The sequence below is a fragment of the Gigantopelta aegis genome, chromosome 15 (assembly GCF_016097555.1).
Source record: "Gigantopelta aegis isolate Gae_Host chromosome 15, Gae_host_genome, whole genome shotgun sequence".
Classification (NCBI taxonomy): Eukaryota; Metazoa; Mollusca; class Gastropoda; order Neomphalida; family Peltospiridae; genus Gigantopelta; species Gigantopelta aegis.
In genome coordinates, this window is record NC_054713.1 from 13,201,980 (window position 1) to 13,219,467 (window position 17,488).

The window sequence follows — 17,488 nt, forward strand, 5'->3', positions numbered from 1 at the left end:
CCACGGCCACACGAGGTAAATGACGGACATGACTGGTACACCACGGCCACGCGGAGTATATGACGGACATGACTGGTACAACACGGCCTCACGGGGTATATGACGGACATGACTGGTACGGCACCGCCACACGAGGTATATGACGGACATGACTGGTAAAACACCACCAGACAGACTTGACTGGTACACCACTTACACCCCCCCCCCCCCCCACACACACACGGTCACACGAGGTATATGATGGACATGACTGGTACACAACTTACCTTCCCCCACGGCCACACGAGGTATATGACGGGCATGTCTGGTACAACATGGCCACACGAGGTATATGACGGACATGACTGGTACAACACCGCAATACGAGGTATATGACGGAAATTACTTGTACAACACGGCCACATGAGGTATATGACGGACATGACTGGTACAACACGGACATGACTGGTACAACACGGCCACACGGGGTATATGACGGACATGACTGGTACAACACGGCCACACGAGGTATATGACAGACATGACTGGTACAACACGTCCACGCGGAGTATATGACGGACATGACTGGTACAACACGGCCACACGGGATATATGACGGACATGACTGGTACGGCACCGCCACACAAGGTATATAACGGACATGGGTGGTACACCACTTACCTTTCCCCACGGCCACACGAGGTATATGACGGACATCACAGGTACGAGAAGGATGCCTATAGGTATGGCTAGCATCAGGTAGGTGAACCGGTTCAGGTAGCGGAGAAAGGGCACGCCGCTGTACCACAGTTCAGCGATCTGGGCCTGACTCTGATTGTGAGCAACAAACTACAACAGAAAAACAGTTAACTGTAGTCAACCCAGAGGCGGGTTTATAGGGGGACCAGGGGCCCGCCCATTCTAAATATTGAGAAAGTTATATTTATTTTTTGTTTCTTCATTCTGAGGAATCCCTTCAGGAATAGTTGTGCCCTTCGGCCACATGTCATTGCTCATTCCCCCCCCCCCCCCCAATGGATTTTCTGGATCCTCCACTGGACATCCATGGAACTAAATAACAAAATATGGTTTTAAGAGATATCCGGTTTGGAGAGATTCTGTTCTTATTTAAAAAGGGACCCAGAAAAATGAATGCATGAAAGAATGGATATTTAACGAAAAATACATATACCATAAAAAATGGAGCAGATTATTAATAAACCAAGGTGCTCTAGTGGTGTTGTCAAACAAAACAAACTTTATTTATTTATTTATCTATTCGAGGATATTCCGGTTTGGGGGTTTGATATCCACTGGCATTGCCAGGATTTAGTATTTGGGGATTTAATATTGGAGACCAGTGGCGGATCCAGGAAATCCATTTACAGGGGAGGGGGAGGGGGGCAATGACATGAGGCAGAATGCCAATGGAATTTTAGGGGAGGTTTGGAGTGGATCGTTAAAAACGAAAATTAATATATAATAAAATAATAACTGTTTCAAAATTTAGTGGGGGGGGGGGGAGGCGAGCCCCTCCCCCCCCCCCCCTTAGATCCACCTCTGGAGACACCCACATTGTCTAGGAGTCGTGTTTTGGGTCGATATGTAAATGCAAAAGGAGATTGGGACGGGTCGGTGTTATTGGAGGGTATGGCCCTATATCTCTCTCCCTCCCTCCCCCCCACCCCCCCCCCCCCCTACCCCGGGGTCTACGCCAGTGCTGATTTTTGATTGTATAATTAATGTAAAGCTACTATTTCACTCATGATTAGTTTTAGACATAACCTTAGTACACTAAAATATGTTGGGTGGCAGTACAAAAAAATTATATTCGGGCCGCAGTAAGTGTGGTTCTTTTTCGTATGGGGCGAGACGTAGCTCACTGGCAAAGCGCTCGCTTGATGCTCGGTCGGTTTGGGATCGATCCCCGTCAGTGGGCCCATTCGGCTATTTCTCGCTCCAGCCAGTGCACCACAACTGATACATCAAAGGCCGTGGTATGTACTACCCTGTCTGTGGGATGGTGCATATAAAAGAACCCTTGCTGCTAATCGAAAAGAGTAGCCCATAAAGTGGCGACAGCGGGTTTCCTCTCTCAATATCTGTGTGGTCCTTAACCGTATGTTTGACGCCATATAATCGTACATAAAATGTGTTGAGTGCGTCGTTAAATAAAACATTTCTTTCTTTCTTTCTTTTTCGGATGCACACATAGCCAGTTTTTAGTATTGAATCTGTATTTGATTTAATTTATTATGACGGAAATCCATTAACAAGTAGAGAAATCATTGATTAATTATTGATCTATGCCATATTTCGAGTATCTAGGAAAATGTGGAATTTCCACTGTTGCACGAACGGTAACAAAGAAAAAAAAACCCAACACACGCAGACACTCGATGTAAAAGTCGATTACTGTTATAATAAAAAAAACCCCAGGACATTGTTAATTTAAAAGCAATGTTTTGTAATTATATTTCCCGAGTGCGGCGTGTACTATTTGTAACGAAGCTTTTATAAATTAATCGAAGCAGAAGACATCTCTACGGATCGTTACTTCATTTTTATATCATACGTGACTGAGCTGCAACATTCTGGAATTTATTAAAGGCACACTGTCCGCAATATTTCTAATACTGAATTATGGATGGAAATCCTACGCGGATCACAAAAGATAACTAAGTTACAAAGGCTAGTGCTCACTGGAAAGCAGCATAAAACTGGATTCGATTAATTTTATTATATAAACGCTAAATAATTGGGCCAGGTTTAGGGAATTTGGTTTCGTGGGGAAACCTCTTCAATAGCTGAAAGAACTTTCTAATAAATAAAAATATATTAATACAGCTAAAATTGTCTGCCATATAACAGCAAAGTAGTTCGTGAATTGCAGTGGAATATTTGTTAAAAGATTTTTGAAATTAGAGGGGTCACCTTTGTTCCGTCAGTACTAGAAACAAAGAAAAAAAAGGTAATCGAGTTTTATTACAGCTTAAATGGTCACTATTGTATCAGCAAATATTTGGTTAATTATATTGAATGATTTGAAAAAAATCGGAGGGGTAGGAGAGATTAAAAAAACCGAAACCGGGAAACAAAATCCAATTAAACAATAATAAAAAATAAATAAATAAAAGATAAAAATAATTTTAAAATATTAAATAAATGAAAAATGAACCTTCTTCTGTCCCATTTTGATGGCCGCTGTGAGGATGGGGAGTATTGCGCTGTCGTTATCATCCTCCTCCACCTCGTCCCCCTCCTCCTGGACGGGGATGGGACCGCTCAGGATTGTCTTCACCTCGTCCGAGCTGTGACACTGATCCATGAGGTCAGTCGTGAAATCCTGTACCTGTTGATCCAGCTGATTGTACAGTAACTGTAAAAACAATAAAACTATTGTACAATAACTGTAAAACAGTAAAATATTGTACATTAACTGTAAAACAGTAAAATAGTGTACAGTAACTGCAAAAACAATGAAACTATTGTACAATAACTGTAAAACAGTCAAATATTGTACAGTAACTGTAAAACAGTCAACTATTGTACAGTAACGGTAAAACAGTAAAATAGTGTACAGTAACTGTAAAACAGTAAAACATTGTACAGTAATTGTAAAACAGTAAAATATTGTACAGTAACGGTAAAACAGTAAAACATTGTACAGTAGCTGTAAAACAGTAAAATATTGTACAATATATGTAAAACAGCAAAATAGTGCATATTATTAACTGTGAAACAGTAAAACATTGTATAGTAAGTTAAGATTGTAAACTGCTGTGCAGTAACTGTAAAACAGTAAAATATTGTATAGTAACTGTAAAACAGTAAATTATTGTACAGCAAATGTAAATAAGTAAACTAGTGTACAGTAACCGCTAAACAGCAAAATATGTACAATAACTGTAAAGCAGTACAATATTGTACAATGAATGTAAAACAGTAAAATAGTGTACATTAATTGTTATATATATATATATATATATATATATATATATATATATATATATATATATATATATATTGTACGGTAATTGTAAAGTAGACATGAACTATAACATGGTGCTGTAACTGTAAATTAACCACTTTGTCGGTATACTGCAAAACAGTGACACACTGTGCAGTAACTGTAAAATAGTACAACACTGTACAGTAACTGTAAAAATAAAATGCTGTAAAAGGTTTCTCACGAAGTCCTTTACCATCTGATACAGCCTGGCTGTACAATAACTGTAAAACAGTAAAGCACTAAGCACATTAAAGGTGTAAACGATGTGCGGTCGGTCTGAGATGGATCCCCGTCGGTGGGCCCATTGGGCTATTTCTCGTTCCAGCCAGTGCACCACGACTGGTATATCAAAGGCCGTGGTATGTACTACCCTGTTTGTGGGATGGTGTATATAAAAGATCCCTAGCTGCTAATCGAAAATAGTAGCCCATGAAGTGGCGACAGTGGGGTTCCTCTCTTAATATCTGTGTGGTCCTTAACCGTTAAATAAAACATTTCTTTCTTTTTTTCTTCTTTTGTTTTTGTTTTAAAGGTATAAGCTGAAATGATTACCTTAAATTCGGATTCAATTTCCGCCATCTTCCGGAAGTTGACGCTATGCCGGAAGGCGGAGATGATCGGGTCCTCCTCCGTAAGCACCATATAGGCTGGGCTCGCCATGGCTCGGAAGGTGTCGAGTCTAGTGCTAGTGTACACCTGTGAAAACAAGAGTACCAGTGAGATACATGATATGCCCATCAGGAGTTTGATGGAAAACCATATCTATATTAATGAATATATTACGGGTATGATTCAAGTCTAACTATGTGAACTTTTTGCAATGGGATAGATGAACAGTTTGTTTTGGATCAACCATCATCCCAAGTTGTTCCTACATGTGGTTTGATGGCCCTGTATGCAAGATATGTCCGGACAAGTATTTACTGTTATGTGCAGTAGACCGTGAAAAGTAGGTCACAATGACCTAGTAATATTACGTGACAAACCGCCATCCCAAGTTATTCCTACATGTGAGGTTTAATGGTCCTCTATGCATCTGTATGCAAGATATGATCCGGACAAGGATTTACTGTTATGTGCAATAGCCGTGAAAAGAATGTCACAGTGACTTAGTAATACTACGTGACACACCGCCATCCCAAGTTGTTCCTACATGTGAGGTTTGATGATCCTGTATGCAAAATATGGTCCGGACAAAGATTTACTATTATGAGCAGTAGACCATAAAACGTAGGTCACAGTGACCTAGTAATAGTACGCGACAAACCGCCATCCCATGTTGTTCCTTCATGTAAGGTTTGATGGTCCTGTATGCATCTGTATGCAAGATATGGTCCGGACAAGGATTTACTGTTATGTGCAATAGCCGTGTAAAGTAGGTCACAGTGACTTAGTAATACTACGTGATAAAACACCATCCCAAGTTGTTCCTACATGTGAGGTTTGATGATCCTGTATGCAAGATATGGCCCGAACAAGGATTTACTGTTATGAGCAGTATACCATAAAAAGTAGGTCACAGTAACCTGGTAATAGTACGCGACAAACCACCATCTCAAGTTGTTATTACATGTGAGGTTTGATGGTCCTCTATGCATCTGTATGCAAGATATGGTCCGGACAAGGATTTACTGTTATGTGCAATAGCCGTGAAAAGTAGGTCACAGTGACCTAGTAATAGTACGCGACAAACCGCCATCTCAAGTTGTTATTACATGTGAGGTTTGATGGTCCTCTATGCATCTGTATGCAAGATATGGTCCGGACAAGGATTTACTGTTATGTGCAATAGCCGTGAAAAGTAGGTCACAGTGACCTAGTAATAGTACGCGACAAACCGCCATCTCAAGTTGTTATTACATGTGAGGTTTGATGGTCCTCTATGCATCTGTATGCAAGATATGGTCCGGACAAGGATTTACTGTTATGTGCAATAGCCGTGAAAAGTAGGTCACAGTGACCTAGTAATAGTACGCGACAAACCGCCATCTCAAGTTGTTATTACATGTGAGGTTTGATGGTCCTCTATGCATCTGTATGCAAGATATGGTCCGGACATGGATTTACTGTTTTGAGCAGTAGACCATAAAAAGTAGGTCACAGTGACCTAGTAATATTACGCGACAAACCGCCATCTCAAGTTGTTATTACATGTGAGGTTTGATGGTCCTCTATGCATCTGTATGCAAGCTATGGTCCGGACAAGGATATACTGTTATGTGCAATAGCCGTGAAAAGTAGGTCACAGTGACCTAGTAATAGTACGCGACAAACCGCCATCTCAAGTTGTTATTACATGTGAGGTTTGATGGTCCTCTATGCATCTGTATGCAAGATATGGTCCGGACAAGGATTTACTGTTATGTGCAATAGCCGTGAAAAGTAGGTCACAGTGACCTAGTAATAGTACGCGACAAACCGCCATCTCAAGTTGTTATTACATGTGAGGTTTGATGGTCCTCTATGCATCTGTATGCAAGATATGGTCCGGACAAGGATTTACTGTTATGTGCAATAGCCGTGAAAAGTAGGTCACAGTGACCTAGTAATAGTACGCGACAAACCGCCATCTCAAGTTGTTATTACATGTGAGGTTTGATGGTCCTCTATGCATCTGTATGCAAGATATGGTCCGGACAAGGATTTACTGTTTTGAGCAGTAGACCATAAAAAGTAGGTCACAGTGACCTAGTAATAGTACGTGACAAACCGCCATCTCAAGTTGTTATTACATGTGAGGTTTGATGGTCCTCTATGCATCTGTATGCAAGATATGGTCCGGACAAGGATTTACTGTTATGTGCAATAGCCGTGAAAAGTAGGTCACAGTGACCTAGTAATAGTACGCGACAAACCGCCATCTCAAGTTGTTATTACATGTGGGGTTTGATGGTCCTCTATGCATCTGTATGCAAGATATGGTCCGGACAAGGATTTACTGTTAAGTGCAATAGCCGTGAAACGTAGGTCACAGTGACCTAGTAATAGTACGCGACAAACCGCCATCTCAAGTTGTTATTACATGTGAGGTTTGATGGTCCTCTATGCATCTGTATGCAAGATATGGTCCGGACAAGGATTTACTGTTATGTGCAATAGCCGTGAAAGGTAGGTCACAGTGACCTAGTAATAGTACGCGACAAACCGCCATCTCAAGTTGTTCTTACATGTGAGATTTGATGGTCCTCTATGCATCTGTATGCAAGATATGATAAGGACGGGATTTAGCTCAGCCGGTTGAGTGCTCGCTTGAGGTACTTGCGTCGGAGGTTCGAACCACCTCGGTGGATCCATTCAATTGATTGGGGTTTTTCTTATTCCATCTAATGCACCGCAACTGGTCAAAAGCTGTGGTATGTGGTTTCCTGTCTGTGGGACAGTGCATATAAAAGCTCCCTTCTTGCGTTTGGAAAAATGTAGCGGGTTTCCTCTGATGACTACGAGTCAGAATTATCAAATATTGACTATCCAGTAGCCGATTATTAATTAATCCATGTGCTCTAGTGATGACGTGAAACAAAATAAACTTTAACTTTTAGTAAATGATGTTATAATATGGTGAGGCGAGATTGTAAAATAATTAATGTGTAGTTGTGTTTATATTTTGCATTACAGGGCCGTACCCTGATCAAAATCCTGGGGGGGGGGGGGGGGGTGTTGGGCACTACTTTTTATAAACAAATGAAACACTATATAAATTAAACCCTGACTGAGATGTGTATGTTATATTTTGGACTAAAAAAAAAGTGAGATACTGTTCCCGAGGGTACAGCCCTGCATTAATAAATGCTGTTATAATATGGTGAGGCGAGATTGTAAGTTTGTTAATCTGTATTAGAGCCGGTTTAAGGATCCGCGGGGCCTGTATAAAAAAATACCAGCGGTCCCCCTTCCTAGGATATATATTTTGCAACCCTCTCGGGGAGAGGTGAAAAATGACACATCACCGCGGGGCCCCTGTGCTACAAGGATAAACTGGCTCTGATCTATATTTGTATTTTGTATTAATAAATGATGTTATAATATGTTGAGGCGAAATTGTGAATTTGTTCAACATTATTTGTATTTTGTATTAATAAACTATATTATAATATGGTGAGGCGAGATTGTGAGTTTGTTTAACTGAATTTGTATTAATAAATTATGTTATAATATGGTGAGGCGAGATTGTGAGTTTGTTTAACTGAATTTGCATTAATAAACTATATTATAATATGGTGAGGCGAGATTGTGAGTTTGTTTAACTGAATTTGTATTAATAAACTATATTATAATATGGTGAGGCGAGATTGTGAGTTTGTTTAACTGAATTTGTATTAATAAATTATGTTATAATATGGTGAGGCGAGATTGTGAGTTTGTTTAACTGAATTTGCATTAATAAATTATGTTCTAATATGGTGAGGCGAGATTGTGAGTTTGTTTAACTGAATTTGTATTAATAAACTATATTATAATATGGTGAGGCGAGATTGTGAGTTTGTTTAACTGAATTTGTATTAATAAATTATGTTCTAATATGGTGACGCAAAATTGTAATTTTGTTAAACATTATTTGTATTTTGTATAAATGATGTTATTATATGGTGATGCGAGATTGTGAGTTTGTTCATCTGTATTTCTATTTTGTATTAATAAATTAGTTTATAATATGGTGAGGCGAGATTAGCACTATGAATCATTTTAGGTGAATGGGATCACAGAACCATATCAAGATGTGGAGATTCACATTTACCGTTCACCGAGATATATTTCTATTTGAAAAATATCCTATTGTTCACACTATCGTTGACGGATGAAATCTGATATAGTGTCGTATGATATCTTCACACTATTCGCAATTCTCTGTACAAACAATTCTGCAAAATACACAATAATTATATCCACAATTTTTTTTTTTTTAAATCCAATTTTCATTATTTTGAAAGCCTCTATTCTTTTGGTCAGTGATTACCAGAAGTGACAAAAAGCTCGCGAAATTCCCTAGAGTGACGTGGCTTGAGATATAATTTATTAATAGAGTTGATAATAGACCACGCGAACGTCGCCGGTGGGATCAAGAAAGGGGTGTGACAGGGTACATTAGACTTTCATCAATATTTAGAAACAGGACAGGACATTTCTGATATTAGTCTAGTGGTCATTATTGTTAATGACGTCACACATGCCAGTGCGGTGTTAGTCATGTTGATATTGTGGCAAAATATTTTCAGTTTATCTAAATATAATATGATGGTGATGCTTGAACCTTGATTAAGCACGAAAATAAGTTGAAATGAAATGACGGTGATGTTGTTGTTGATAATGTTGGTAATGATAACGATGATGTGGTGATATGATAATGATGAATGATGATGTTGATGATGATGATGATGATGATGACGGCAGTGGTGGTTGTCAACATAGGGGTAAAGGATTCCATTTTTATAGGAAGACTGGCTGCTTTTTGCACGAATTCAATGAAAATGCCCGAATCTGGATAACAACATTTATGCATATTAGCATTACTGCCAAACACTTGGGGCGGGGGTGGTGGGGTGGGGTGGAGGATGGGGGTGTTTTGGTGACCTCCCTGCGCCCGTGTCTGTTACGCCTATGGTTGTCATGATGTTGAATTTTTTATTTTCAGGTTTTAATTATGCTGATACTGATGATGATGATGATAATTATGGCGTTGATGTTGATAATAGTCAAAATGATAAGGATGATGTGGTGATATGATTACGATAATGTTAATAACGATGGCGACCCTGGCTAGTTCTGGTGCTAATGGTGATGACGATGATGATGGTGATGATGATGATGATGATGGTGGTGGTGGTTGTGATGGTTATTCACTATAGTAGTGGTGGTTTATGAATGATCTTGGTGGTGCTTATGATAGTAATGATGATGATGATGATGATGATTAATGATTATGTCAAATGATGATGTTGACGAAGATAAACGGTGGTGGTGGTGGTGGTGATGATAACGACGTCGACAATAATGATGATATGGTGATTTAGCCACACTGTACACGTCCTGTTTTGTCATTTTTCACATAGGCATACGCGATAACGTTAGTCATGGTTTCGTGTAGGAACACGTCCTTATAATTGGACATATGATCACAGTGATCCTGTCTCCACCCTCCTTCTGCCGCCTATGATTATAGGTATTATTGAAACTTTATGAAATTCAAACCCAGTCCTTTTATTTCATACATATAACTGTCTAAATCAGAGCATTCAACACTGATATTACACATCGTTTCCCTGCCAATCTAATTGCATTTTGCGCATTAGGTAAGTGTATGCTTCACGAACAATTCCATATGATACTTGTTTCATGATATTAATTGTTACATTGTGTAAATAATATCGACTGTGACGGCCCAACATCTGCGTTTTAATGTCCTTAATTTATTGTGTAAATAATATCGACTGTGACGGCCCAACATCCGCGTTTTAATGTCCTTAATTTATTGTGTGAATAATTAATACTTGTATTATTCGTGAACAGTATAGCAAAGTGATTAATTTGTGTAAACATATTGTTGTTTGTTGTTGTTGTTGTTGTTGTTTCAAAGCTGTTTGTTAGATATATGGTATCTAACGGCTACCAATGTAGTATTCTCTATTTAAATCACTAGTTACTTAAATAAATGGTAACTAACGGCTACCAATGTAGTATTCTCTATTTAAATCACTAGTTACTTAAATAAATGGTAACTAACGGCTACCAATGTAGTATTCTCTATTTAAATTACTGGTTATAAGAGATATATGGTACCTAACAACATCTATCTATTTACAAAGTACAAAGTGTTACAAAAGAAACTGCGTTCATCTTACCTAATGCAGGAAGGAAATATGATTGGTACTCTTATGAAAAATAACCCTAAAGCATTTTACAAAAAATTTAGTAAATCTAAAAAAGACCATAACTGTGATATAACAATAGACACATTTATGAATCACTTTAAAAACCTCGCTTGTTCTACACAAAACGATGATACACAAGGGACTAACGACTGCACTAATGAAGATAACCAAGCCTTATACGAAGAATTAAGCGTATTACGGAACATGAGCTCCGATATGTGTTAAGCAAAGCTATGCGTAACAAAAGCCCCGGCGTTGATGGCCTATTATATGAGTTTTTCGCTGAATGTAAAGATATAATGCTGCCTATACTATGTAAACTTTTTAATGTTATTTTAGACTCTGACATCTTTCCAGAAAATTGGTGCAATGGCACAATTATTTCTGTTATTAAAATGGGTGATAAAAACGATGTAAATAATTATAGAGGTATCACGCTCATGAGCCACTTATCAAAATTGTTCACAACAATTTTAAATAATAGATTATTGAATGTGAGTTCAACCTACAATATTATATCTGATGCACAGTTTGGGTTTAAGCCCGGTTTTAGCACAGTTGACGCTATTTTTGCTCTGCAGAGTCTTATAACTATTACGCTTGGCAGTAAGAAAAGACTCTATTGTGCTTTTATTGACTTTAGTAAAGCATTTGATACAGTTGAGCATAAGGCATTGTGGCTAAACATTTATAAATTAGGATTAAATAGTAAGCTTGTAAATGTTGTAAAATCAATGTATGGTCAGATAAAATCATGTATGAAATATCAGGGAAATATATCTGAATCCTTCTGGTACAAATCCGGTCTAATTCAAGGAGAAGCTCTTTCGCCATTCTTGTTTTCTTTATTTGTTAACGATCTAGAAATGGAACTGTTAAATTCCACCGACCGACTATACCAGTTAAATATGCTTCATCTTTGTCTACTGATGTATGCCGATGATACAGTATTGTTTTCCGAAAGTGCGCCTGAATTGCAGAGTATGTTAGATACTTTGTATATATACTCAAACAAATGGAATTTAAAACGTAAATATTAATAAAAGTAAAATTGTAGTATTCAGAAAAGGTGGAAATGTGAAACCTGAAGAAAGGTGGACATACCACGAAAGCGATTTAGAAATTGTTGACAGTTTTAACTATCTTGGGGTCTGTCTTCATTATAATGGAAAATTTAATACCGCTCAGAAGGTAATATGCAACCAAGGTAGAAAAGCTATGGCTGCTTTATTTGGTAAAACTAGTAACTATTTCTTAAATGCAGAAACATTACTATCACTGTTTGATACATATGTTAGTAGTATTTTAAATTATGGCTGTGAAGTTTGGGGTTTTAACAAAGCAAATAGTCACGAGATCCTACATTTACAATTCTGTAAACGTAGTTTAGGCGTGAAAAGGAGCACTACTAATATGATGGTCTATTTTGAATTAGGTAGATCACCTTTGTACATAAGTAGGAACATCCGTATGGTTAAATATTGGATAAATGTGTTGAATACAGATAACTGTATTTTGAAAGAGTGTTATAACACCCTATATGACGAGTGCATAAGAAAACCACGTTCTGTTAACTGGGTTAGTCAAATAAGAGACGTGCTTCTCACAAATGGTTTTGGTCACATATGTTATAATCAAAATGTAGAAAATCGCAATACATTTATATCACTATTCAAACAGAGAATGATTGATCAATTTATTCAATCTATGTATGCTGTATTCAACAATTCTCCAAAATGTCTGGTATACAAATTCGTTGTTAATAATTATTGCTTACAACCTTATCTGCAGAAACCTATTGCCTTGAAACATATTTTGAGTAAATACAGATTATCTTCCCATAATCTCTTTATAGAAACGGGCAGATACCACAATATTGACAGGAATAATAGAATTTGTCGTCTGTGCAATATGAATGTAGTAGAAGACGAATATCACTTTGTTCTAGTGTGTCCTTTCATCAGTAACATAAGAGATAAATATATTAAACCTTTTTATTACAATAAACCATCAGCATTTAAATTAACGCAACTACTGTCCAGCGACAATTCAAAACAGCTAATTAAATTGTGTAAATATTTGAAAACTGCTACCACGCATAGAACAGACAACATTGATACATGACATATGTTATTGTTGTATATTATTGCTATGCATTTACTATAGAATTTTATCGATTGTAACCCGATGCTACATACCATTCCCCGCAGTGTGCACATTATATTATTTTATATATAAATATGTATGTATGCCTACAAAATGTATATTTTTTGGCAAAAAAATAAAATTTGTGAATTTAAAGCACTCACGTAGTATTCTCTATTTAAACCACAAATTATAAGATATATGCGACCTAACGGCCACTCATGTAGTATTCTCTATTTAAATCCTTAGTTACAAATGATATATAATGGGCACTCGTGTAGTATTCTCTATTTAAATCCTTAGTTACAAATGATATATAATGGGCACTCGTGTAGTATTCTCTGTTTAAATCCTTAGTTACAAATGATATATAATGGGCACTCACGTAGTATTCTCTATTTAAATCCTTAGTTACAAATGATATATAATGGGCACTCACGTAGTATTCTCTATTTAAATACTTAGTTACAAATGATATATAATGGGCATTCACGTAGTATTCTCTATTTAAATACTTAATTACAAATGATATATAATGGGCACTCAGGTAGTATTCTCTATTTAAATACTTAGTTACAAATGATATATAATGGGCATTCATGTAGTATTCTCTATTTAAATCCTTAGTTACAAATTATATATAATGGGCACTCGTGTAGTATTGTCTATTTTAACCACAAATTATAAGATAAAGGTTATACACGATCATTAATTACTACATGCAGTTCAATACAATTTCTGTGTCAGAATATATTCTGTGAAAAATACAACACTGTTGAGAGGGTCGTATGATTACTAATTTTTGAGAGTGTTCTCGACTGACAACGACCACGAGGTCAACCTATGTATAATCATCAAAGAAAGATTTCAAAAAGCACATCAGAATTTTGAAGTATTTTTTTATGAGGAACTATTTCCTAAACTGGACTATATTAAGCTGCTACAGCAAGTAAAGACACGACAAAAGGTGGTGTGTTGTCTAAATGGTAACTAATAACCACTCATGTATAATTCTCTATTTAAACCATTAGTTATAAGATAAAAGGTATCTAACGACTACTCATACAGTATTCTCTATTTAAATTACTACTGATAAGGTAATTGGTATATAGCGGCCACCTCTGTAGTATACCAAATCATATATATTGGCTACTCATAAGGTATTCTCTATTAAATCTCTAGTGATTGATAAATGATATTTACCCTGTGTATTATTATCTATTTAAACCACTAGTTATAAGATAAATGGTATTTAACGGCCACCCATGCAGTATTCTCTATTTAAATCACTAGTGATAAGGTAAAAAGGTATCTAGCGACCACCTGTGTTGTATGTTTTGTTTAAACCATTAGTTACAATTATATCTAATCGCCATTCATGTAGTATTCTCTATTTAAACCACTAGTAATAAGATAAATTGTATTTAACGGCCACACATGAAGTATTCTCTATTTAAATCACTAGTGATAAGATAAATGGTATCTAGCGACCACCTGTGTTGTATTCTGTGTAAATTCGATTAAGATACATAGTATTTTAATTCAGTGCAATTTTAAGCAATTCAAGCCATAGTACGAAGGAACTATTTCCAATCGGTGTTCGTTATCGGTTATAAAGGTGTGGACAACCTAAACATCTCGTGCTTCTGCTTTTATATATATATATATCCCTATTAATTTTAAATAGCTTTTTTGTCTAGGTGGACAGGGTCTTATATTACAATGTCATACCATAACACCGTAGCTAGCATATAATAAGGGGGGGGGGGTGAGTCTATAAAGAATCATGACACTAATATAAGGCCTTTTCCAGCTAGATAAAAAGGGAATATTTTCATAATTTGTCCAGGTGGGGCAACTGTTCTCTGCCCAGTGGCACCTGCCCTTCTATTAAATACAGTCCTGTCTGACTTTCTAAATTTGTCTATTAAGTATGGAGAATGTATGGTATACTTCAATCAGAAAAGTGTTCAAACAAGCCTGTTGTGAGCACAGCCTCTGACTTCGCCAGAGAGTTCTGCCTACAAGAGTACAAGAGTAAAACGTATCTACCTTAAAATCCTCACTGCGTTGAGTTGTACACTGGTTGCAGTTGCAGAAGTAGTCGTGTGGGAGCACCAGGGTGGCCCCTCTCAGCATAAGCTGCTTGACGATCTGGAAGTTGTTCCTCTTGGCCGCCCGAATCAGCGCCTCCCTCAGCTTATCCTGAAGCTCCACCTGCGGGTTTCTTCTCGTCACGTACTTGGAATACAAAGGCATTGTCAGTTCCACATCTTCGTCTGACGGCGACCTGGCGTAAATGGGATGCTGTAATATAATCTCAAAGATCGTGTCCCGATCGTAGTCGCAGGCGCAAAGAAAAGCCTTGTGAACAATCCTTCCAGAAACCTTGTCCAGCAAATGGCAGACGACACCTTCGACATTTGCCGCCACGGCCAGTTCCAATGCTGTCCTACCCTGAGGGTCAACACAGTTGATGCTTACCTTGCCCTCGTTTAACAGGGATTTCAGGGTATCGATGTCCCCGATCTCTGCAGCTGTCAGAAAGTATCTCTCTCCTTCAGAGAGTCCAGCTTCCAGACGATCCTGAAGAAGTCTGTACTTCTTGTCCTCGACGCTTTTCGCTCGCATCCGTATAATATCCATCTTGGAGTTCTAGAGGTTCTTTGGAAAACAAAGGTTTAGCGGTGTTCAAGACTGTTTACTCCAGACGAATATTAATGTTAAATCCAACACATTCATTATGTTCCTTAAAATTGTTTAGTGTATTAAGATTGTTTATTCCGGTCCAATATCCATTCTAAAATCCAACAAATTCATTAAATTCCTTGACATTGATTAGTGATCAATATGTGTACTAAAACCCTACAAATTCATTAAGATTCTTTTGTGCAGTTCAATATTAATGATAAAATCTTACAGATTTCGTAAGATTGTTTACGCTAGTCCAATACCCATACTGAAATCCTACAGATTTAAGTTTACCCCAGTCCAATATCTGTATTACAATCCTACATATCACTTAACAGCAATATTTTAGCAGTCCATTATTTCAAAAGATAGTTTACATATGCACACAAATTGGCTATAGTTTTACAATACAGATACCTTTGAAAGAGCCATAGACTCTACATCAATGAAACTTTAATAACATCGTCAACACGAAAGCAATTTCTGTTTACCACGATAAAACCCTTCTTGTTGAAAAACAACCACCAAAAACAAACAGTCGAAACCCTTGAACTAAACCATTTTGTCAATGAATGCCACCCGTATTACAAATACGATCACAAACACTTTCCAAAGGTATCAACAGAATCCTTTTAAAGATTATTCCAAAAATAGTGCGTTTTCCGTAAATATTTTATATAATTTGCTTGTCATTCAAACATCTTCATGGAACTGTTCTGGTTGGGAGACAATGGACCGAGTTCAGCCAGACAGACCAGAAAAAAACCCGTTCCTCACACTGGTTCTTGCGCTTCACGTTAAACCGAATGATGACACCTGGAACCAATCAAAAAATCGTTCGCGAACGCAAGCGTTGCTCTTCGTGGATGAGCGCAATTAATTTCGTGGAAATGTATCGAGGTTTCGTATTGGATAAAAAAAAAATATTAAAAAAAAAGAAGAAAAACAAAAAGTAAAAAAAAGAGTCCTTCACGTTCTGGTTGGGCAGGACAACAGATGTCGCACGGCCTGGGCGATTCGAGAGATATATAATTCAGTACACTTTGTTCAATTGCTGTAGTGTTCTGCTATGATTGATCGCACGATTAAAATGGCACACAGTCCCTGCAGAACGGAACCGGTTTATTCAGAGAGGCACATTTAATCACACGAACATTATGGTTTGTATCAGGCGTAGAACCAGACATTAGACTGAATGTCTAATTAATTATTAGTATTACTTTATAGAGCCTTAAAAATAATATATAAAAAAAACCCTTCGTGCACAGGCTATAGTTGTGTAGTGGTCAGGTCAGTCAGTGGCGGATCCAGAAAATCCATTTGGGAGGGGGTGGGGGGGGGGGGGGCAATGACATGAGGCGGAATGCCAAGGGAACTTTGGGGAGGTTTGGAAAGGGAAGAAAATTAATATATAATAAAATTATAACTCTCTCAAAATTTAGGCCCGCCCCCCCCCCCCTCCACCCCCTCCCTTAGATCCGTCTTTGCCATTGAACGTAAGGTTGATAGGCACTGGGTTCGAATCATTGGCGTAACCAGGATTTTATGTTAGGGGCCAACAACCACTATTGGGGGGGGGGGGGGACAACCCGCACTATGTATTTATGTATGTATGATTTTATAAAATGTGTTACAGTAAACAAAAAAAGAACAAGGTTTCATGGTGGGTGGGGTGGGGTGGGGGGGGGGGGCATTGCCCCAGTGCCCCCACTCCCCATCGCTAAGCCACTGGATCGAATAGTTGTGTAGTGGTCAAACCATCGGTGGGTATCGGCCCTAACCCAGAAAGGGTCTT

General features: G+C 37.8%; 1 protein-coding gene across 1 annotated transcript; it reads right to left on the reverse strand.

The window, feature by feature from the left end:
• Positions 1-366: 366 nt before the first annotated feature.
• Positions 367-16,918, reverse strand: LOC121390271 (short transient receptor potential channel 6-like). Its single transcript, XM_041522053.1, has 4 exons — positions 15,055-16,918; positions 4,544-4,687; positions 3,158-3,358; positions 367-828 (listed from the first exon to the last, which is right to left on the reverse strand). The coding sequence occupies exons 1-4, from the start codon at positions 15,646-15,648 to the stop codon at positions 382-384; spliced, it is 1,386 nt and encodes a 461-aa protein (XP_041377987.1). The 5' UTR covers positions 15,649-16,918; the 3' UTR covers positions 367-381.
• Between the last annotated feature and the right edge of the window lie 570 nt (positions 16,919-17,488).